Source organism: Tasmannia lanceolata, unplaced genomic scaffold, assembly GCF_043159265.1.
Source record: "Tasmannia lanceolata isolate RefF3 unplaced genomic scaffold, GAP_Taslan_0.1 ptg000015l, whole genome shotgun sequence".
Lineage (NCBI taxonomy): Eukaryota > Viridiplantae > Streptophyta > Magnoliopsida > Canellales > Winteraceae > Tasmannia > Tasmannia lanceolata.
In genome coordinates, this window is record NW_027518692.1 from 53,507,977 (window position 1) to 53,532,842 (window position 24,866).

The following is a 24,866-nucleotide window of genomic DNA, read 5'->3' on the forward strand; positions in this document are numbered from 1 at the left end:
AACTAAATTCCTGAACTTGAGCACCTAATCAGAAAACAACAAATCTTATACAGCAAATGACGCATAGTGTACAAGTAACTGCTGAAACTCTGAGTGGAAAGGACATTTTATACAACTCTAAAAGACAAATTCCATATTCTGATAGATCACCCATCTCTGTCAAGATCTGCCCCGACTAGCTTACAACCCAAATAGGAGATAAAAAATCCATTTCTGTAATCAATAGATGAATAAACCATATCATTTCAATGAACTTTATCATTTATACACAACCCATATCATTTCAATGAACTTTAACATTTCTACACAGACAGTCATAAGATGATGAACAGATTTTCGGTGACTACTACATGAAGCACCCTCTATAGAATCTAGATTCATGACAAATGTAGTACGAATAAGGCCTCGGTATCTTCTCATGACCCGAGAAGCCTAAAATATCTTCTTTGCCCTGAGGTATGAGTACAAAATAAAAAAAGCAGCTACACCGCCAACGATTATCCCAGCTGTTGTCAGCCAAAAAGCAAACTGCACCAATTGAAACAGATTGTATTAGCACTAGCAGAACCATATGCACTGGTGGTTAACATTACTGAAGAAGAATATCCTATTTCAGAAAGTAACAAGTGTTGCTCATTGAATGGTATATAGTAGTGTTCAATGGAAAGAAATTGACAGGAGGAATTTAGTTTTTACCACATGCTCTTCAAGGTAGGACTTCAAGTTCATCCCAAATATACCTGCAACCAGGATAATGTAAGTGCAATCTCGTTTTGTTTCCTCATTCATGAGTGCTCGATCAATAGAGTAACTTAAGGCCCTGTTTGGTTTGCAAGAAAAACATTTCTGATGGAAAAGTTTTTCCTAAGAAATGTTTTTCTTTCCATGATTTTGAGGAAATTATTTTACTATGGTTAATTTGGAGGGATATCATCATAAATTGAAGGTCTCTCCGAGTCCAAATTGAATCAGGTTCGTTCAAGTTATCTCTCTTCATGTGTTAAAAAAAGTAAGAAATTTTAGAACTATTTTCCCTTCCAAACTTTTCCAGAAAAATCCTGGAATCCAAACAGGGCCAGTGTTGCTCGTTGAATGGTTTATAGTAGTTTCAGAAAGATGGATGTAACTGGCAAAATGCATAATGATCTAAATGAAATTGATATCATTATATGGTCAAACAAATGAAGAGAAAAGCTCATGAGTTCCTAGGAAGGCAAGCAGCACTGAGTTCCGCATATTTGCAGGTATTAACATCCTGTAAAATGATGGGAAATACAGGATATACATCTGTGATCATTTTATATGTGGCTTCTAGTAAATGTATATTCATAAACACTAACTACTAGATATTGTCATTGCATCAGTAAGAAACATGCAGCCTTATTTTCTCAATAGTAACAAGATATTTGAAGGATGTTGAATTGGACTGAACTACAATGTCCAGGTTGCAAATATATATTTCGTAGAGTTTTGAAATTAAGAGCATCTTGAAAAATAAAATACATATTTCAATTATTATAATTTTATAAATACATGGTATAGAATCATATACCAGCTACTAGAGCCCCAACTGCCACGCAAAATGTCCCAACTTGAAGAAGCAATTCCACTCTGCTTACTTCAAGTCTCCTCGAGCTGAAAGCCACCATAAAAATAAAAATAAAGTTTACCAGTTAAAGAACAAACGAACTCACAGAAGCTGAAGTACATGCTCTAGCACCTCTTTAAAAAGCTAGCCAACTCCAGTAATGAATAGATACAACATGTCTTTTCATGGTCATCCAATTATATGTATGTACAGGTTATCCACAATAATAGGTCATATTAAATTAATTAACTTCCATTGACGAAAGTTGAAAATGGATTTCTTCACTTGTACACAAGTAGATGATCTATCAACGATTTATGAATAATCCTATTGTTTAAGTCATGGTTGACTACTTCATTCTAATGGCCCGTTATAGTCAAGATGTAATGCAGAAGAGTAATGGAAGGGTTGGTGATGATGGTAATGACCATAATTGCCAGAGTGGGAAACAAGTGCGGGAAGTGAAAATCTCCAAGGAAAGTAAAGAGGAAACATATATGAAGCATAATCAACATGAAGCATGTAACAAGCCTCATTGGAAGTGCACCAGAAGTTTCTAGAAAAAGATAGGGTTATGGTAGGCTGGGAAGGAAGGGTTATTGTACATTAGGTATTACAACTAGGAATGAGGACTACACGGCTCATTCTACTTACATGTTTTAGAGATTTATAGTTTTACATATTCTATTCATGTAGATTCAATGGAAAGTTTTTGGAAAATGATACACATTAGTTTTATTTAAAATAGAAGATGAATTTTTAACTTTTAAATATACTCATTCATCATTGTTAAAATGAGGAAACACTCTTTCAGGAAAAAATAATCAACCAAATAGGAAGTGCGCTCTTAATTAAGAGGAAGCAATTGGGAAGCACACTTCCTCTAAATTTGGGAAGCGATAAGAATTTAGTTTCCGAATTGAGCTTTTGCAGACCCGAGCATCCCACCCAACTAGGAAGCTTTTGATAACTATCACGATAACACCATATTTATGACATTCATTCAAAACACATGGATACAAAAACAATCAAGGCAGCTATGATTCAAAGAAATCGAAGAAAGGTAACAGAAAGAGATGCAGGAAATAGATGTGGTCTCAAGTCACAATCCTATTTTATTTTTCATATGCTATACACTAGATGGAAAAATTCACGATCAAACTAAGGCCACTTACCTCCTTGGGAATAATAAGTCCCAAGCCCTAAAATTAAGAATTCTGATGAAATTAAAATGACCATTCAAGTTGGTCACTACATGCGACTCTTACACATGGTCAATTTCTAATTTCTAGAATATAGTTGTTTAGCCTTCTATTGTAAAAGCTGATTTTGCATCACACAAGCAAAAGAATTTCTGGTTGTGGAGCATAGGACGAGGAAACTAAAAATCCAATGCTAGGCACCAACAGATGTGAAATTGTGAACAGATGTGAAATTGTGAAACAATGTTTAAATAGACTACCTAGGGAGACAATTTTTTTCGAGAGTAGTACTAGGATGGGTGACCTCCTGGGAAGTCCTTGTGTTGCACCCCTCTAATTTTTTGTCTTCTTTAGTTTTTTTTTTAAAAAAGGGAGACAATTTTTTGTATTTAATCATCTTTATTTTAAGGCCCTCAACACAAAACAAAGTAATGAAGATACCCTCATACATGAAAATTCAGGCTTATTGAAACAAATACTATCGGATGCCAAAGCTTGTAATTTATTTCTGAAAAGTCAGTCTCGGACATAAATCTTGGATTATCAAATTAAATTATTCATTATAAATATGAAACTGTATATCTACTTTATGAACATAGATTTTGAAAACTAATTATTAACTTTGCTTGTAATTTATTTCTGAAAAGTCTCGGACATAAATGTTGGATTATCAAATTAAGTTGGGCAATGATATTTTCAACCCCCCCGCTGGGAGTTCGTATCCGCCCCCCTTTTAACGTGATTTGACATCAAAAAGCATTAAAGTTGCCCACTGTTCGCGTTATAAGGGGGGCGAACACGTACTGCAGGGGGGGGGGGGGGGGGGGGGGTGAAAATATCATTGCCCATTAAATTATTCATTATAAATATGAAACTGTAAATCTACTTTATGAACATAGATTTTGAAAAGTAATTATTAACTTTTAGGTGTCTTAATGAATCAAGTAGACAAAATGTTGTTGAACGCATTCAGGTTGCGAGTATATTGGAGAAGGATGGAACAAACATTTCGTCCCAAATCTAATATAACAGTGGGCTCATTATACACTGAAAATTTTGGAGCATGATATTAGTAACCTCGCATTTTTGGTATGAATTGCGATGCAAATTTCATCCGGCCATTTTTTTACTTTGACAGTGTTCTCCATTGGTAACAGACATAAACTCAAAGAAGTCACTAAGGTTCAATTCAAGATCTAAAGAAAAGCAATTAGGAATGCGAGCTGATCAATTGGAAAGTTGCAATATCTATAGTTGAATAATTGGACAACCAAAACATGCCAGAACATCATTTAAAAAAAATACACCAAGAAGAGAACAATTTACAGCATAGAAAATCAAACGGAGCACAACACAACAACCGAAAATAAAGGGTACAAAGATAACTAGATGTTAAAGTATAAAAGATAAATAACGCCTTTCTCCAACAGCTTAAGCTTTTGGAGAAGTTGGTAAGTTAACATGGTATCAAAGCCAAAGGTCTCGAGTTCAAACCTCCCGGGTAGCAAAAATCCATATGCGATGGTCGGCCCAAAGTGGGACCACATATGCCACGTGTTTGCCAAGCGGGCCACATGTGCGGGGGAGTGTTAAAGTAACGCCTTTCTCCAACAGCTTAAGCTTTTGGAGGAGTTGGTAAGTTAACACTAGAAAAGAAAGAAGAAGAGCTATTTCAAGGAAAAAGTTGAGGAGCATTTTGCTTTCCTTTTTATGTTTCTTCTTCTGCTTTTATTGTTAGCCAATTAAAAAAAGGATGACCTATGAATGAAAGGGTAGAATAATATAAGGATGTCAGTACTTTTTGAGATCGTAATAATTGACCAATTATTCTAAGCATTTGAAAGTTAACGTTCATTTAAAGAACTCACAAAACAAAACAATCGAAGGAAGAACATTAAAGAAACCTTAAGTTCACTGCAATAGAGTCTTCCATTTCCTTTGCAGAATCAAGAAGTCTTTCTGCTTGACCATGACAAGATTCACATCTGCAGGACAATAAAATTATTAAAGTTAGTGTAGACCACAACCACATCAATGTTCAATAGTACATTCTACTAGCCATTTCAAAGTAATAGTGCCTAAACCAAATTGTTACTTGTTGAGTTGGATGCAGTTGGACACACAGCCAGACAAGTCTCTTTTTGTTATATATTTCCTTTTATATTTAAGTGTATTTTCCCCCCTCTTAGCTTGACTAATCAAGGGAAAGGGAGCAGCTTGGACATACAACCAGATAGTTATTAACATAAGAAACCAATCCATAAATATTTGACGAAAGAGGTGTACAGCACTGTCACGAGTCTACTAACACCGTAAAAGGGCAGCAGCTCTGTCACAAATATCGTTATCGGGATTTTCTTGGCAAGGGAAAATCTCCGGATATATTTTATTTATTTATTTATTAGGGTTTATATGGGGAAAAAACGATAAAAATAAAATTATTTAAAATATATAAATTTAAGAAAAAATAAAAAATAAAAAATTCGGAATAACATCATGATATTATCGCGATATTTATGATAAAAATGAAAATATCTCTATATTTTTAAAATCTCGGGACTATTTTGGGATTTTGTTGTTTTTATCAAAATGTCGAGATAAAAATGCGATATTTGGAAAATATCAGAGATATTTGTGACATAGGGCAGCAGCAGTAAAAAAAGAAAAAAGATTAGATCTACAAGACTCTTTCCATCGAATCAACAGATTGAATCTAGAATCACCATCACAAGAAGGAGATCTATAATGTTCAGAAGCTAAAGTGTTCTGAGATGGGCCCCCTTGACATCAACAACTATAAAATTGGCCATCATTTCAAGGTTTAAGGGCATTATCTGAATGATTTGATTAGAGGCATTCATCATGAGTTTTATTCATATTTTGTGGATGTTAATTGGGATTCATCGACCTATGTGGTTTGCATAAGTACGAATCGTAATTCCAAATCCACATTATATTGTGAGAATCTCTGAATTTTGATATGTCTTTGCTTTGTTTTGCATGTTCTTTTTAGTCTTTTTGTATGAAGGGATCTATGGTTTGTAGTCACTCATTGATCTGTGTTGATTTCAAGATGTAGCATTGATCCCTTTGGATCATTTGGCCACCCCATTTATGTTTTTTCCGCGTCTATTTCAGCCCAAAGTTTGATCCTCATGATCTATTATAGAAGCTAAACAATTGTCTAAATGTAGTTTAAATTTATTTGGGAGGATGTAGTTGGTAACTAAAGTATCTCTTCATATTTGTGAATTTTGTCAAACTTCTATTAAATCCACAAAATTCACAAATGAAAATTGTGGAAGTTAAAAAAAGGCTATTTATGGTTTGGAACAATCTCCTCGTGCCTGGTTTGATATATGGGGAAAATGTTTGTGAGCTAGAGCTCATATAAGCTTATATGAGCTAGACCTCACTAACACAAGGGCCCACATTGTTTGGATGATTCAAAGCATTCATTTGATAGGCCCCCATATAGATAGGGTGTGCCCAAAAAATCAGCTTCATAGGATCATCCTAACCCTTCCATTTGTGGAAGTTAAAATAGACGGGTATAAACCTCAATAAATCTGCCCATTTTTAACCTCTATATATCCAATCCGGTGTTTTACAAGAGAATTCAGCATATTGAAGTGGACTGCAGCTTTTTATAAGAGAAGGCAGTTGCCAAGACAATTGGCATTCCATATGTTGGGTCAATAAATCAATCTGCTAATTTCTTCACAAGGCTGTAGCCGGAACAAACTCCATGGGTTTCTTTGCAAGTTGAGCATGATTGATATCATGCTCCAGCTTAAGGGAGACCGCAGAGAATGATCGAACAACATTGTTCCAAACTTCATTCCAAGAAACAAAAAAAATCATTTTGAAATCAATTGTCCTTATGAGGGAAGGTGATGGGGTTGAAATCATGACAGCATCCACCAGGACTGAAGGTCAAGTCATAGAAATATGTAATAAAGTTACAAAAAAAGGGTTAATCATTTCATGGCAAATTAAGAATGATATTGCAATCCCCAGCTTGAGGAGTTCTTGAAGAGAATACTGAATAGGATATGTGAGCCTTCTGTCAAATTTCATAATATAGTTCAGTGACAAGACAGGAATGCTGTAATGCTATGTCATGGTGATATGTGCTTAAGAAGTTTTGAGTCTTTCAACTAAGCTAATGAACTGAATAATGACATAATTTGTAGAACATTAGAAAGAAATTGAAATTAAAAAAGGGCAGAAAGAATGATTTGCAGTAAATAACATTAATTTGGAATGCAAACCAAAAATAACCTTTGCAAATAGTTTTCCAAGAGCATTTCAATTTCTTCCTCCTCATCTGCAAATAACAAAATTAAATGTAGAACAATCTATTAAGAATAAATATTAAGAAAATGCTTGAAAGGAATAAATAAGTCATATTGGCCATGAAATGGGGCAATAAAAGTTATTCAATTACATGAAGATGATTGGAGAAAAAGTTGCATTACTGTACTTATATAGTCTTCATGCATGATATCTTTAGCAACTTTTTTCTTGAGAAATTATTTGAAAGATCATAAACCTCAGAATGCCAAATTGCACAAGCATGACACAGAACAAATTGAACAGTAAACAGAATTTATATTCAACTGAAAATAATTTTGAGTACATATTTGTAAATCATAACTATGAACAAATCTTCTGAAGTGTAAGTCAGCTGCTTTAATTCAGCCCTAATTATAGATAGACCTTCACAATGGCTCTCCTGTCCTACGAGATGAGAAACTTCCTTAGTTTAACATGAAAGAAAGGGAAAATCCCTTATGATGGTTGATATTGGGAGCTCCTTAGAGATTAATAACATAGCCTTATTTAGAAGTTCTTTGTTTTTATTTTTACTTTTTTTTAATAAGAACATTCTCTTGAAGTTAACATCAACAGGATTTATGCATGTGACAACATATGAAAGGACAAAGTTCAATATAGAATAGAACAGCACTCTAAATACCCATGTGAAATGACAAAAGTAAACATTGGTATAGAGAGGTGATTAATGAACTGACTGGCTTATACTCAAAGCTTCCAAAAGAGGGCGAGCCTCGGTGCAACGGTAAGGTTGCTCCAATGTGACATGGTGGTCACGGGTTCGAGTCACGGAAACAGCCTCTCTGCAAAGCAGGGGTAAGGCTGCATACATCTAGACCTCCCCAGACCCGGCAATGGCGGGAGCCTCTTGCACTGGGCCGCCCATAGTGCTATCAATGCACAAGGTGTGCAAGTCAACAAGACTGACAATGTAAACTCAGTGTTTTCTTTCAAATACGCTAGTCTCTGATATTTTATCATTTACACACTTTATGGTATATGCAAACATGTAGTTATGTGACACACATATGGAGCAACTGTTACACATGTTCTTGAAAAAAAATGGATGCATGAATATATGGAAGCACTCTCACCAAAGGTAAACCAATACTCAAAATCATTCTACAGTGAGACAAAAAAGAGTTATTAATAGTGTAAAAACAATTTCATGGTCACATCTGGCATACTTATTTTATTGGCAACATACTTCTTAGACACATCACACAGGTATTTTGCGGAGAGCATTTTTATGAGTCACGTGACTCTATGGCCAAGGAGTTCGTGAAAAACCTTTCCAAGAAAGATGACACAAATCTTTGAAAACCTTGTCCAAGAAAAAAGTTACAAATCTTTACCTCCAGTGAACTTGTTTCTCATAAGGTGCAAAAGCCATCCATGGTTGTATAAATATGGTTATCATGCAACCTCTCTTTATGGTTATCATGCAAGCTCTCTTTCCTACATCTTTATAACTAGGCCTACTGTCTGTTACAAATTGCACAATCATATGTAAACCAACTTCCTGAACAACCTACATCAAAATAATCAGATAAAGCATTGTCATTCTTCACTATACATGATGCATCCACTGACTTAATAAAAAAAGGTACCCCTTTTGGGCAATATACCAAAAAAATTATCAACAAATGTTGCTTTGTTTCCGTCCAACAATAAGCCATAACTGAACCCGTGAATTTTTATGAGAATTTGACTTCAACCAAATACTCCAACTCCAACACAATGTTATTCAAAATCTTTTCCCTTAAGTCATGACAAAGGGGTGCCCTGCACTCCGTCCTAATGGAACAAACCACATTCATCATTGGCTATCAATACGATGGCCATGGTTTTAAATTTCAGCTGAAATTTCAGTTGAAACCGAAACCGACATTTCACGAAATCCAAAATTTCGGGTTTACCAAATTTCAGCCAAAATTTCAGTAATTTTGGCCGAAATTTCGGATATAATAAAATAATTCTTTTTTTCTATTACTGGATTTCGGCCGAAATTTCGGTTATGGCCAAGGCCGAAATTGGGACCGAAACCGAAATTTAAAACCAAGACGATGGCTCAGCAGCATTGAAAGAAACATCGTACCAAAATCTTCTAACTACTATGTCAGCCACATCAACATCCTCTTGCTGGCCAAAGCACTTCTTAGTTCTTACACTTATCAGAGCTCCATGGGTTGTTTGTGGAGCAAAGTATTTTTCAACCCCTTTCTTTTCTTTCCACTCCCTTCTTGTACTTCTTCATTTCCGTGTCTTCACACATATTTAGAAGTTGGGAGCAGGGAGGGGAGGTACTAATGGAAACATCTTCTTCCTCCTCTAGTCCTCTTCCCTTTCTTTGATAGGTGAACCATATAGATTTTCGAGCTCTTCCATGACCCTACTTTTTCTTACATTTTCCTTCTTGTAATCTCCCAAAATCCTCTCCATTTCCATTTGACATTCAGAAGAACCTTCCTAGAAGTAGTATTATTGTTACCAAAGGCCGCTAGACATTCCTTCAATCAGGTAATACCTCTACCTGGAATGACATTCTTGCAATAAATACAATCGCTTATGTTGCGTTGAGCCGTTGACTTAGGGCCAATGTATCATGTGCCCATGCTGGATCATCCGATTAACAAGGAGTGGAACCAAAGATGATGCCCCACGAGAACGTCCCAAACTCATTTTGGGATCTTACAAAAGAAAATAGGGAATGTGGAAGGAAAAACTACAAATACGGTAAAAAAATTAGTACCTCCTATGAGTCACACATTGGATGTCGGGAAATAGGTCACCCCTAGGAGTATAATGCAGTAGAAGAACAGATCTAGGGGAGCTTTCACAAAAATCTGACCAGAAAGGGTCGTCTTCAACCTCTGGTTAAGGTTGTGGAAAGTTGGGAAAACAAAAATCAAAGCAAAATAGAGGCTCATGATGTGTTTTTAACCATCCAATCAGACTGGGAGGCAAAATTACCTTCAAAGTCCCTCAACGATATTGAAAGGAGATTTGAGAGGGGAAATGGAAAATTTGTGAACTATAATGTTTACTGAATTTTCTGTCAATTCCATCCAGAAAAGGGTTGTTATGGAAAAAATATTACACGAAACAGTTTTCATTTCGATTCCCATAGAGTATGACAAAATCAGCTTCACCTGAATTTTGTTTTCCAGAATAAAATTAAACTACAGTGACAAATATCAGCAGAGCTGCAAAGAATGCACCAAAATCTGGCAATATGTTGAAACCCAAACCGGCAGACCACATCAGGTACTATGACACCATAATAAATAGTAAGTGTGCTCCAAGCAACACAGCAACTAGTAATGATTCTTACCAAGAGAAAATCTTCATAAAGATAGACATAGGATTCAAAAATGAAAAATGAAATTTTACTTTTCTGCCAGTTGCACTTTTTTCCTAATCGGTGTGTGAGAATACCTTCAGCAATCTGCTTTTCTATGGGAAGGGAACATTCCACGTTTCCTTTCCGAACACTACAATTTCTACCCAAGACACATATACGCCGTATTTCATGTGGATCTTCAAGAAGATCAAGAAGCATCTGTTTGAGAGCCCCTGCTCGCGAACCCAATTCAACCTACAATAAAAATAAACAAAGATCCAAATATCAGTAAAAGACACCAAACTGAAAGGTTGGGAGCCATCCAAAAGAAAAAGAAATATCCACTATATGATACCAAGGTTTGTTTACTGAGACGAAGTTGCTCCAATACATCAGCTGTCAACCGATTGGGTAGTACTTCAAGTAACGCTGCAACCTAAAACCCAAAGGAGACTGTTAACAGTAATAACTTAATACATGAGAAAGTAATTCAATCCTAGAATGAATAACTCATGGTTTTACATTTCGGCCGAAATACCGAAATGATTTCGTCGGGGACCGAAATTTAAAAATTTTGGCCGAAATTATAAGATTTACACCGAAATTTCAAACCTTGAGGCTAAGGGAAGCTCAGAAATGAATGTCAAATAGATGATTGTACATGAAAAATTGAAGTGAAAATACTCATGGAAATTAATTTTCTAACACAGGAGCAATTCAAGTTACTAAAGCAAGGAGCTGAATAGTTTTAATAATGTCTACAAAAAAGAAATGATGGTTATCATGCTTGATTAAAGGCACAAACTAACAATTGAACACCTAGAATAGGAAGATCACTAGAGATGAATAGTTTTAATAATGTCTACAAAATAGAAATGAGTGACCCAGATGGTTGTGAAGCTCGATTAAAGGCACAAACAAACTATTGAACACCTAGAATGGAAAGATCACTAGATCTCCTTTACAGCAACATCACATTAGACTCCTGGGATTGAGTGCTTTGTCAGTTAGTTGACTAAAATTTCTTGCGGATAAGAATGAGTTGACCTGAAATGACCTTACATCACGCAGCCATGGTTACAGGTTATAAGAAATAATCCCATCCCCACAAATGAAACCAATGGCATGCGATGAAAAAAAAACACGGAGTTGCATTGATTCACAGGTCAAGAAGTGACAGTGGTCTACATTTTTTGTCTGGGTTATTACTCAAAGAAGAGCTCTGGTTCTGTACTGAATGACCAACATGACCACATATTACTGATTTCAATTGACAAAAAAGCACCGAAGGACTACCATCAGGACTGAAGCATCAGAAGCATCATCAAATTAATCCAGGATAAGATCTACTAAGCCCAAATGAATTCTATTGAAAAAGTACTAATTTTGGAAATCAGGGATATCTATATTCATCTTCTGTTGAGAACAATGTAAGTGAAGGTGCTGGTTGCGATACATTCAAGGAGTTATATCCCGAAGATAAATATTATGGTCCTACTATGCATGACGTAGTCGTAGGCCACTCGAGTGATTATAGCATGCAGGATGGATATCTCTTCAAAAGTGTTAAATTATGCATTCCAGATTGTTCTCTAAGAAAGAAGATTCTTATTGAACAACATGGATTGGAGCACTTAGGGCACAACAAAAGCATAAAGTTGGCGAAAACCAATTACTTTGAGATCGAAACAGGATTTTGCAAGACATGTGGAAAGATGCCATATTGGCCAAGGAGCTAGGGGCTCTAATGTGGGGGTTGTATATGCCACTTTCACTATCCACTAGACCATGGACGGCATTTAATATGGATTTCATATTTCACCTTCCGAACATACAAAGACAAGCAGATTCTAAAAATGGTAGTGGTGGCAGGTACTCAAAGGGCAGACTTAAATCACTTGCTGAAAGACTATGGATGCCACTGTAAATAACCTTTTCTTTAAAGAGGTTTAGTGCGTGCATGTTGTTCCTTGCTCCATTGTTTCTGATAGGAATTCAAGTTCATTGGGCATATTTGGAGAACGTTGTGGAAGAAAATTGAGTCTGAATTAGACTTCAGTCTTCAACATGTATTTTCATTGCTAGACTGATGGGCAAACCGATGTAGTTAACAAAAGTTTAGGTAATTTACTTTGTTTTCTAGCTAGAAACCAACCAAAGCATAGGGATGTGAATTCTACCCCTTTCTGAATTTGCATACAACAATTCCAAGAATCTCACCAGTCATCACAACCCCGTTTAGTTAAGTGTACAGACACAGACTGAATCCTCATACAATTGTTGACTACTCCTATTCCAAACTTGAAGGTCAATGTGAAAGCAGAACAGATGGCTGATCACATTAACTCTGTACATAAGAAGGGGCATCAACATATAGAAATCAACAGTGCTAAGTACAAGATTGATGCGCATCATTATAAGGTGGTATTCGAGGTTGGTGACTGCATGGATTGATTTGACCAAGGATTGGGTACCAACCGATGTTACAAGAATATGAGGCACAGAAAGATTAGGCTATGCAAAGTACTTACGAAAATTAATGATAATGCCTATCGACAAAAGTTGTTGAGCTATATATGCACATATGATGCCTTCAACATATAGCACCCATCCCATATAAAGGTGATTCAACAGACGATGATGTTGGTAAATTGAGGTCGAATTCTCTGCAACCTGGGGCGACTGACATGGTGGATTTAACTACAGAGATGTTTATGGATCGATGAAAGCGCAAGAGATCATTCTTCAAATGATCTCAAGGTGTCTAGAAGGTGTTTGGAGGGTCTCCGAGAACTTCGTCGACTTTAATGAGTGGTCTCATGTTGGGAGTTAACTTAGTATCTTTTATTCACTCAAGTTATGTTTTAAAGTGCCTTAAGCTATGCACTGTGGGTCCACTATTCACATTACTATTTATGTTTTGAGGAGAGTAGAATTTCTGTCAATTTGAGAAGAATCTATATAGGCTTTTGGTTATTGAAAATTATAACTTCCTTTGGGAGGCACAACTTGTCATCCTCCATTCATTTTTGTATTCTAGGGTTTTGCAAACACTAAGGAAAATTATCTCCTTATTCTTCTTCCCCTTTGGATTGTGTTCATCTCATATTTGTTATTACAGGAGATCCAGATTGAGTGTGTTTATAGATCTAGAATATAAGTTTGAGAACCACACGTCCAAGTCTCGTTGAAACATCACCAAAAAAATCCTAGAATCCCCAATAAAAAAGAATAATAAGGTTGAGGGTTTTCATTAAGAAAGATCTCAAATTAGGAATTCAAAGGCATTTACATCAAATCTGGGATTTCGAATTTTAACTTTAGAATTCCCCACAAACCTCCATTCGCTAACCACAACTCAGAGAAAATATGTTTAAGAAGGAATCTATTAAATGAAACCCGTAGTATGGTGAATCGTGGGGGTCAAACATACAACTGTTGACATCGGGCACACAATTAAGTACATACCCCTTGCCCTTGTAGTCCTTTTTTCTAGGGTTTTATCAACACAAGATGATCCCTATTTGCATCTTCAATGTTGTTACAGATTGATGATGATGGAGAGAGATCAAGAAAAAACCATAGGTGTGGTTTGACAAAATGTTTAATGGTAGAAATGGAAATGTGACAAGAATGGAGAAGAGTTGAGGGTTGTGATTCTCGCTCAAAGATTAGCTGGTTTAATTCATTGAGTATTCCTTATACAATTTAAAAGTACCCCTGTTTAGTCAAGCAACATAACAAAACAAGTAAAGAAAAACATATATTGAAGAATTTTCTATCCCTTGAAAATTCTTTGATATGTAAGCTGGCACGGCAAGTGAAAACTCTTTGAAGCAAAAAGCCTCATCCAATTAAGTTATCAGCTCGATACCATGATGCAACACATCACTCCATCAAAAGGTGCCCATATCAAAGGCTACCCAAAAAGACTATGATCGCATGACCATGATCACATGAATCCATTGAATCAATGTCCATCCTATGTCTTTTATATATTAAAAAATTATCACATACCATAGTATGATAAATTCCCTGCTATGTACAATGCCTCAATAAAGCACCGATCACAACAGAAATTGAAGGAAGCTAATAGTATTTACAAAATTAGAATCCTCTGCCACCTTGGTTGGTGGAGGTGATGGGACTCATAATTGGCACTGCAACAAACCAGGGGTAGAGGATGGTCCTCTTGGGTGAAAGGCATTAGCATTTCTAGATTAAACATGTTCTCCCTATAAATTAAAATAAAGGTAAGCAAAGGCAAATATTTAGCTACTAGGAAACCTTACAAACCCAAAAAAATACTGTTAAGACACAAAAATAATAGAGATCCCCTACTATCCCATACTCACACGAGGTTCCAACTTCATTAATTTCTGCTCCAAACGTTGTATTCGTGAAACCAAGGCAGCTTCAACGACCTAACACACCATATTGAAAGTGCATTAGTGACTTTCTCAGGATTACTTCTGACAATAATTTGAAAAAAGGTTCATAGCCTACACTTGAATCATATGCAAACATAAAAGAAACAACTTCAAATATAGTTGCAGAAATCTTTTACCAAACTTATTGCTCCTACCACCAACTACCACCACTATAATCCATCAAGACATTAAGCTCGATCCACTACAAATTTAGATATTGTAAGGCTTATAAACTCAAAAACTAAATATGCTAATTTCTTTAAATATTAAAATGTAGGAGCAAGATGAGTTTTCTATTCGTACTATATTTGCTATTAATGTATCTGTGTGTATATATAATATCTATATTTTCGCTAATCCATGTAATTTTGATGATATCGATGTCACTATATAAAAGGTAGACCTGCCATTATTATACTTTTGTAATGATATCTAACCCTAAATTGGAATTTCGTGGGACTTTCACAATCGTGGGAAATCTCTTTTAGTAAAGCCCTTAAGTGACTTAGATGGGAAGTTACAACAAGACCTGTAACGAAGGCAAAGAAAAAAATAATAATAAAGAAAAGATACATCATATGGATTTCTAGTCATTCCAACTAGACACATTGATTCACGAAATTGTAATCATATCTTGAAAATACTAGGTTGTCTTGGATGTTGCAAAAACCATTGCATACAAAGGTTCAAAATATTGGTATCGGTAAGCATATTGGCCAAAGGCAGAAAAGATACGTATCAGATGTATTGGTGATACACCTAGTGATGCGGATTGTAGGCCCAATAAGAGGCATATTTGCCCATTAGGATTTATTTCCATGTTATTTAGTTTCTAGGATTCTTATTTCCATGTTTTTAGTTTCTAGGATTTATTTCCATGTTTTTAGATTTAGGGCTTTTATTTTCAATGGAATTTTATGTTCATTGCCTACATATAGGTTGGAACTTTAATTAGTTTTGATAATTAATTGATTGGAATACAGATTTTCTCCCCTCTAATTCTTCTTTTCTTCTACTTCTATTCTCTTCCTCTTCTTCTTATTCTCTTCTCTTTCTCCTATTTCTTCCATTTCTCTTCCCGGTCCTCCAAAAAAAATTTTTTTATTTAAGCTAAAGCTAGAAGCCTTAAATGAAAATGCATGATTAACTTTTTGATTGTAAATTATTGCATCACCACAAAAAGATGGCAATGCTATAAGCCTTAACAGCAAGAGCCACTAGATAAGCACGCCAAAAGGCGATAAAGAATATCAGAAACCTACCTCAAGTTCAAATGGCATGCACGGCCCCCCATTGGCATCTCTTGGGTTTAAGCGAGGCAACAACGAATCCAGAAAGGCTTTGCCTCCTTTACTAGTAAGGTTAAACAACATCAACATGAGATGCTTAGCATGAGTAATTTTTACTACAAACATCAAGCTCATGCAACAGAAAAGTTTCATAGAATTTCAAGAAGAACATGGATTACCGATTAAAGTCAAATACAAGGACACGCTCTCGCATGGCAATTGCCCGTAATGAGCCAAGATTTAATAAAATAGCTTGATCACGAACCTATTAGAGGAAGTAGCTAAATGTCATACAGATGTCACAATGAAAGATCAAGTCATCATATTCAGAGATAAACATTTGAATATTATGTTTCAATCAAAGAATAATCACATGCGCTGCCTACTGCTACCATCATTTATGAAAAATTCAATTGCATATAAATATTTCTAAAAATCACAAGCATTCATCTAATAGGATCTTATAAAAAAATTCATAATCAGTGAATCAACATATATGCTCCATAATGCTTCCACTGTTTAAGGAAGGAGAAAACACAGAAAGGAGAAAACACAGAGCAATGAACAATGGTCGACATGAAAAGAAAAATTACAAGAATGGGAAATCAAGCCAAAATAAAAAGGGGGAAAACTAAAAATAAGCATTCCATGCCGCACTTTTAATTATGCACAAACAAATACCAAAATTTGCAAGCGCATCCAGCCGAGTGTTTCCCCTTGTGATGAATATGAGAGATGAAAACTCAATGTGAACTAGAATATCCGTTATCTCTTTAAAGTATGATATGAATCTCCAAGGGGGACAGGAACCTCATTGAGCCACTTAATAATCTTGACAGCAGTGTTTAAAAACTCAGACTCAGATGACAACACCGCAGAGGTAAAAAGGAGTCGACTCAGGCCAATCAATAAAACTTGGGGAGCTTTTGAATAGAGTTTGAGAGAGACACTTTCAATCCATATTTCAGAGGTTTTATGCAAGAAAACTGCTTAGTTACAGTCCAAAAAGCTTTGATGTTTGCCTATGCCTTTGCCCCATTACTCTTATAACAAGGACTTGCAAAATCCAAAACTAAAGATCCATTATGTCAGCATCACCGTACTGAGACATTTAAAAGGGTTAATTTAAAGTTAAGCTTTATCCACCCGATCGGAAGGATCTTCACACTTCTGGGGATCACACAGAGGGGCTTCTATGTTTATTCGCTTCCTGGGGAACCCATAACATCCTGTTACCTTTCCCCCTATTCGCAATTTGTGGGGCAGTTTCCCCATGTAGTGGTGTCGTGAGTAGTGCAGCATGAAGGGCACAACTATTGCCTGCAACTATTTTGTCTCCGTGGCAACCCATAACGCAAGAGAAATGCTTATCCCGTCCTTGTGTTAGCCAACCCACAGTTCCTCCGCGCGATACGTCCTTGATCATCAGATCCGCCCAACGCGTGGCATGTTCCAAGCCTTCACATCGCCGCCGATTATCCCACCAAACATCCCCCCCGGATTTTATGTTAGGCAAACCTAACCATGATTTAGCTGACATAAAAACAATGGTTATAGATTTGAATTCATCATTGCGAAGGTACATGTCATTTACCTGTGCTTGAAAACATTTCAAATCCTTGCTCTATAGATCTTGTACTTACAAGGAAATTTTAAGTATCATGCATTAATGATGTGGAAGGCCCGAGGAATCCAAACTAAAGTTCAGCAACTTAAGTTCAAAATACCAAAAGCATTATTAACATAAGATGATTTGTCATGGTACCAGCAAAGAAGGCATTGAGTTTGTCAACCACAACGATGGATCAACACTCCTAATATCACGAAGGCGAAGACCTGATTGTAAAGAAGATAATCAAAAGAAAATAGGGAAAAAGAAGATCCAATATTTTATTAGCAGATTGAGAAGATTTCAAGTAATTCACTGTAATCTAGATCATGAAAAGAACAATGAAATTTGTTTCTGATAGATTTAGGGGGGATATAATGCACTAAACTATCGGTTACCTCCATTTATAGTAGTTCTACCTGAACCTTGCCCCATATTGAAAATGAGGATGGACTATGATAAACATTTAATGTATCGTCTAGGTAGTATATTGTGCAGGGTAAGAAGTCAAATTTGAAATCAGAAGTTACCCGTCCTATATATAAAAAAAAAGCATAAAAATTGTGAGTGCAAGCCTAGTAAAAACTTACCACTTGACTTCAACAATTGGCGCCGATTAATTTTTTTTGTAGTCATGATCCCATCTGACCTAACTTCAATAACCTGAAAACACATCATATCATTTGCATGTAAGTCCATAGCAGAGAAAGAAAATAGAATAGACTCAAATTTGAAATACTATTCAAAGTATAAGAAAGTTTCCCTGAAATCAGTGCCATAGAATATTTTAAAGAATTTATGGAGTAACTTAAACTATATATGTGTTGCAATGCATTGTTTTCTAAAAACATATAAATACGGGATTGGTCCCTGCTCTCACACATAAGGTTGCTTTCTTGTCTTGAGGAGGATAAGATTGTAAAATCGCCTTTGTCAGAGCATCAAAAGCAATGGACAGAGGTATTTATCCTCTATCTCTTCTCGTGTTTGATATTGTTTCAATCACATGCTTATGATTTGATCATGCAATTTTAAAGTCTTGGAGTAGACGGTGGCATTGCAATTATTAAAAGATGGTTGTGCTGATATCATTGCCATAAACAGAAGAGAAAATAATACCTCATAAACGGGCTCTCTGATTCCGAGAGAGATGGAAGAGTCGGTGGCGGTGGATGTGAAAGTTTGAGAATTGAAACGAGAAATTGTTGAGTCATGAGAAGAGGAGGTACGTTCAACGACATCACCCCATTCCGATTCCTCTGCATCGCCTCCTCTTTTAGCGGAGATGGGATAGATGTGAGGGTTGAGATTCCTCCTCTTAGGAAAGGAAAAGGGGATGTGAGACGATTGAAGGGGGCGAAAATTGATTTTAACCAGGTCCGAAAATAAGAGGAATGTTGAAGAACTAGGGTTTTCAATAGTGGAAGGGGTTTGGAGTAGACGGTGGCATTGCAGGAAGAGACAAGACGCCATTTTCCTACACAGTAGTCAGTACTCACTCTCCTCCTCTCTTTCACATCTTCGTCTGTGTATCTATCTATGATAGAGAGAATCTCAATCTGGTTTCGGATTCGGCTCTTTATATTCTGTTAAAGCTTATCGACTGCTTTCTCTATTAAGAGATACATGGAGAGATAAAAAAGTTTATTTAGCCTGTTCAGAATTCAGAAATTTCTGTGGCTGACAAGAAAAAGGACGGATTGCGTCTCGCCCTAGTAGACAAGGGAATGTTGTTTGTTTGGACAGAATTAGGGCTGCAACTTGGAACGGGCTCAACCTGAACCCGACGGGTTCAACCCGATTTTGGCTCGGGTTGGGGTTGGGTTAAGGTTGAGGCCTTGGCAACCCGACCTCCGTGGTCTAATTTTAACTTGATTTTCTTTGTGTTATGGTTTTTTCTTCTATTTTTCTATTTGGCCCTAGGCAAATCCGAACCTGACTCAACCCGACCTAATCGGTTTAGATGGGTTAGGTTAGGATTGAGAGATTTAAATAGGGGTGGCCAACCGGTTCGGTTCTCGGTCCTTGGTAACTTTTTATTTCGGTTCTCGGTTCCCGGTTCTGTGAACCGTATGACCGAACCGAACCGGACTACATAGTTGGACCGAACCGGACCGAACTGAACATAATCGGTTCGGTTCGGTCCGGTTCTCCGGTTCTATCCGATTAACTATCTTAATTAGTGGTTTAAAAAAGGGAAAGCTTGTCTGCAAAAAATGCCTTGTTCGATGGTCCCTAGCAAATCCCTTTAAAACTTGGAATAATGTTTTAAAAAGGTTACTGATGTTGGCACTACTATATTTTGAAAATGGCACTCACTCTGCTTATCTTTTATCTTTAAATTTCATTAATATATGATATATCTATAATTACTTCATTGCATTGCATGATTGCATCCATAATAATAATCTCAAACCAAAATATTACAGCCATGATATCAAATTTAACTTTCAAACCAAGTTCCAAATTCCAAGCCACAAAAAAGCAAGCTCCTCCTCCTGCAGAAAAAAAGTTCCTAAGTAAGGTTTCAAGCAGGCAGCAACATCGAACAATAGAAGTTAAATCATAAAGAGTTATTAATGGACAGAATTACAGAAACATGATTAAGTACCTAGTCCACTTCCAGGCAGGCACTAGGCACCATTACAGCAACATAGAATGATCACAATTTGTTATTCTTTGCAATTTCTGAAATTAATAAAGCAATTGTTAGTTAGCACTAGTGACAACAACAAGCAATTGATAGATATATTAACAAAGCAGTAAAGCAAGGTCCATATTATCTCACCTTTTTCGAACACTTCTTGTTCTTCTAACTCTTCCTCTTCCTTGTTCATGGTCGAACTCGAACTAGAGGAAGGTCGAACCCAATCCGATCCACAGATGAGTGCCTCAGCTATCTTAGGAGTTAGAGAACTCCTAAAGGGGTTTAGCACTCGTCCACCAGTGCTAAAAGCAGATTCAGAAGCCACTGTGGAAACTGGTATAGATAGGAGATCTCGAGCCATCACCGATAAAACAGGAAATTGAGCACTGTGAAAACTCCACCATCTCAGTATATCGAAGTTCTCATCCGCCTCTTCAATTCCTTCTGATAAATATTTATCTAGGTCGGTTAAATTTGCACCACCTCCAACCTGAGATTGTAATCTTCTAAACTTGGCTCTTGATCTATCTTTCGCTGAAAGTTCATCCGAAACCACTCTTTCAAGCAAACTAGAACTTTGACCCACACTGGTAGCTGGTGAGATAGTATTTTTGTATTCATCAAACAATCTATATGTCAAACCCTTCACTACCTCCGCAACTACCTCTCCAGCTGCTCCTTGGTACATTTCTTTGATCGCAAGCTCAACAAATTTCAACTTGTACCGTGGATCAATTACAACAGCTACAAAAAGTAGCTTGTTCATCTTACTCGAATACCCACCCCAATACTTGTCACATTTTTCTATCATTTTGCTTGCCATCGAAGAAATATCACGGTTATTTCCATTCTTCCAATCAAACAACACATCATACAACACAGTCAACTCCTGAAAGAAATTGGATGAAGTGACAAAACTAGTGCCCGAAACCTTGTTTGTGAGCTCATAAAAATGTTGTAGAAAAACCATTAATCTTCTCACTGCAACCCAATCAGATGAAGTAGGCGTGCCTACTCCATTATTCGCCTCTAAATCAATCTTAATCTGAGGCTCTGTACACTCAAATCTAGCAAATGCACGTTCAAACTTTTCTGCAGCATCCAACGTAAAATAAGTGGAGTTCCATCTAGTACACACATCCAGACACAATAGATTCTTAATTTGTATTCCTTCCATCTGGACACATTCCCGAAATTTGTGTGTCCTACTAGATGAACCTCTCACAAATTTAATCGCCTCACGAATTCTAGCAATTGAGACATTATACTCTTTCAAACCATCACAAACAATAAGATTTACAATATGCGCAACACATCTCATTTGCATGAACTTTCCTCCTAATATGCTAGAAAATGAACTTTTCAACCACCTCACAAGGTTATCGTCAGCACTAGCATTATCCACAGTACAAGTCAAAATTTTCCGGATCCCCCATTCTTTCAAACACTTTTCTATGGCTCTCCCCATAGCTTCACCCTTGTGATCGATTATAGGACAAAAGTTGAGAATTTTTTTATTCAACTTTCATTGATCATCAACAAAATGCGCCGTGATAGACATGAAACTCGTACCTCGATTACTAGTCCATATATCCGTGGTAATGCAAATGCATTGGCTACTACTCCTCAAGTAGCTTTTCAACTTGCATTTCTCACCCTCGTATAAATTTACCACCTCCCTCCTGCATGTTTGCCTTGATATTGGGATGAAGCGCGATTGTAGTAATTTCAATAAGCTCCGGAAGCGCGGTTGTTCGACAAACTTGAATGGAAGTTCACCTATCCATAATAAAGCAAACAACCAATTGTCAATATTCAATCAACATAATTAAATTAAAAAATAACCTTGAATTAAATGGATACGAACCTTCCATAATCATCAAAGCCATTTCCCTCTTAATAGCTGTGTGATCAAACTTCCATGTCGTTAGTGAAGATTCACCAGATTTATCCATGGAAAAGGTCAATTGTGATTGACCACTAGAAGCTAAAGCTTGCGGCTTCTTTTTACAAACCTTCAAGTGCTTCCACAAAGATGAAGTCCCGTTAACGCTACTGTTGCACTTATACTCCTTCTCGCAATAATTACACTTGCACATATCCAAACCATAAAGTGAAGATTCACCACCACTAGCAACATCATCTACGTTGGGCTTCAATTTTCGGTAAAAATGAGTCCAAATAGCGGATCTTGGCTGCTGCGATTTTTTGCTTCTCTTTGTCGAAGTAGTAGCAGCGACACTTGCATTTTCAGTTTCTTCATCGTTGATGTCAATATCGGCATCATTGTTGTTGATGTCGTCGACCACCAGCGACGGGAGTGTATCAGAAGAAGAACTCCTCGACATTCTTTAGCTGGCCGAGCAGATGGAGAGATTTGAAAAGAGTCAAAAGACAGAGAAAGGGAAAAGATAGAAACTAGAAGGAAGAATTCTATTAAATTATTAAAACAAGACCCAAGAAGAAGCAAAAAGAAAACCATCATTCAAAATAAATAAAAAATCATTCAACATTCGAAACAGAGGAAGACCCAAAATAGAACAATAACCCTAATTGAAATTAAATAAGAACAGATACTAGTGGTACCAAAAGTCAAAACTCAAAAGAGACCCTTAATTAATAAATTAAATATTTGATAATTATAGGATTAATTATTTGTTAATCTAGAAAATAGAAATCATTCTCATTTAATCATTTATTATTCTTTCAGGGCACGTTTGGGCGTTTGGCGAGCATTAAAAAAATTCATGGAACAATTTGGATTCCTAATGTAAGATTGGAGCAGCCGAGCAGATGGAGAGATTTGAAGGGCCGGTGAGGGAGGAGAACATGAGATGTGGGGCTGGAAAACATGGGAAAATAAAAAAACTATTGTAAATAGCAAATATTTTCTGATTTATCAGCCATGTTTTTTTTTAATATCAGCCATTCAGCCGTGCGTTCCCTTTACCATTTAGATTTCAGGCATTCAAAGAACAAAAAAAAACAGAGATTAGTGAGTGGAGGCGTGGAGCCGTGGAGTCAAAAAAGGTTGATGCAACTATGCAAGGAAACAAAAAGCAAATTAAATAAAGAAAAAAAAAAGCCATACCTATTCTTATTCTTCTTCTTTATTTCGGTATTGTTGATGGAGGTTTGGAACCTAGGGTTTCTCGCACGCAGTGGAGAGAAAGGCTAATAAAATTTAGGGTTTATCACTTTATTGCACTGTGGAGAGGATGGGTAACAAAGTTAGGGTTTGATCTTGTTGCTGAGGTCGGGAAAAGCCGAAAAGGGTTAGGGTTTATGAGGCGATGGGAAAACGGTGGAGAGTGGAGATGATCGGAGATTCGGAGAAGGGCCGGAGCGATGCAAGGAGACGATCGGAGATTCGGAGAAGGGGGAAAGCTTTTTGGGTTTTTCTCTTTTTGAGAGGAGAACTTGAGAAGCAGAAGAGGCAAAACTAGAAAAGTGAAAACTAAGAAAGGTGAGAAAAGTGAGAAAACCCTAGATATTTTCAAAATAGAGTGCGTCTGTGCGTGGGCGGTGGGCAGTGGGTTATGGCCTTATGGGTTTTTTTTTATAATTTTCAACGTAAGTTACTAAGTTATGTTGGGCCCATACACATTAAGAAGAGTTCGGTTCTTCGGTTCCAGAACCGAACCAAATACAAATTAAATGTACCCGAACCGAAAATGTTCGGTTCTTCATAAGTGGAACCGACCCAAACCCAAATTTTTTCTACGCAGTTCGGTTCGAGTTTTTTTTTTCGGTTCTGGGTCGGTTCTTCGGTTCTGGTTCGGTTCTTGCCACCCCTAGATTTAAAGGCGGGTTGGGTTAAGAAAATGACCGAGTTTACATAAAGTTTTGTCTAGCATTGAAATAGCTGAGGATATCTGAATGAGAAGGCAACACAGTTAGATGAAAATTATAATTCCAACTTAATTAAGTCATAAGATGAATGATCAGAAGTAGTCCCACTTTTGAACCAGATAAACATTTGAATTGCAGAGTTTGCTTTTAAGGAAACTCCCATGAATAAGGCCGACATATTTTTATGTTTTGGGAACCAACATTGGTTGTGTTTTTAACTGTGTTTTAATTGGACAACACGAAATTTCGATTCAGATCCACCAAAAGGGCATTCATATTTATCATATTTCCGCTCTCCTTTTAGACTAATCCGCTCCAAGTTACTTTTTCACCCTAGCAAATGACAAGAACACCCTTGTGGCATGTTCTGTTATCTTCACATGCCACATTTGCCCCTGATTGCTTTAAGCAGATGGTCAACGTCAAAAGCCACAAAAACACGCTGATGCCAAATTTGCCCCTGTTATCTTAGGCTATGGCCCATCTAATGGACGGTTTGGATCATCCTATGGTGTGGGCCATACCATACTTTTAATAAAGTGAGAGTGCCCTCGTAAGAAAACAGTAG

General features: G+C 36.7%; 2 protein-coding genes across 2 annotated transcripts; both read right to left on the reverse strand.

Moving 5' to 3' along the window:
* Positions 1–223: 223 nt before the first annotated feature.
* Positions 224–19,447, reverse strand: MGT10 (magnesium (Mg) transporter 10). Its single transcript, XM_077396999.1, has 13 exons — positions 18,919–19,447; positions 18,390–18,462; positions 17,956–18,026; positions 16,370–16,455; positions 16,164–16,254; positions 14,827–14,895; positions 10,827–10,907; positions 10,567–10,726; positions 7,075–7,120; positions 4,695–4,775; positions 1,553–1,635; positions 697–740; positions 224–528 (listed from the first exon to the last, which is right to left on the reverse strand). The coding sequence occupies exons 1-13, from the start codon at positions 19,270–19,272 to the stop codon at positions 433–435; spliced, it is 1,335 nt and encodes a 444-aa protein (XP_077253114.1). The 5' UTR covers positions 19,273–19,447; the 3' UTR covers positions 224–432.
* A 1,014-nt stretch (positions 19,448–20,461) lies between these two features.
* Positions 20,462–21,914, reverse strand: LOC143892086 (zinc finger BED domain-containing protein RICESLEEPER 2-like). Its single transcript, XM_077396554.1, has 2 exons — positions 20,588–21,914; positions 20,462–20,487 (listed from the first exon to the last, which is right to left on the reverse strand). The coding sequence occupies exons 1-2, from the start codon at positions 21,912–21,914 to the stop codon at positions 20,462–20,464; spliced, it is 1,353 nt and encodes a 450-aa protein (XP_077252669.1).
* Between the last annotated feature and the right edge of the window lie 2,952 nt (positions 21,915–24,866).

What these genes read in the sequence shown, in the direction of transcription:
- MGT10 (XM_077396999.1), bottom strand. Translation starts at nt 19,272, where the DNA reads ATGGCGTCTTGTCTCTTCCTGCAATGCCACCGTCTACTCCAAACCCCT. An exon ending in GTCTCAGTAAACAAACCTTG is followed by an intron (nt 10,727 to 10,826) that starts GTATCATATAGT and finishes TTTTTATTGTAG; the next exon opens with GTTGAATTGGGTTCGCGAGC. An exon ending in TTGGAAAACTATTTGCAAAG is followed by an intron (nt 4,776 to 7,074) that starts GTTATTTTTGGT and finishes ATTGTCCTGCAG; the next exon opens with ATGTGAATCTTGTCATGGTC.
- LOC143892086 (XM_077396554.1), bottom strand. Translation starts at nt 21,914, where the DNA reads ATGGGGAGAGCCATAGAAAAGTGTTTGAAAGAATGGGGGATCCGGAAA. An exon ending in ACAAGAAGTGTTCGAAAAAG is followed by an intron (nt 20,488 to 20,587) that starts GTGAGATAATAT and finishes TATTAATTTCAG; the next exon opens with AAATTGCAAAGAATAACAAA.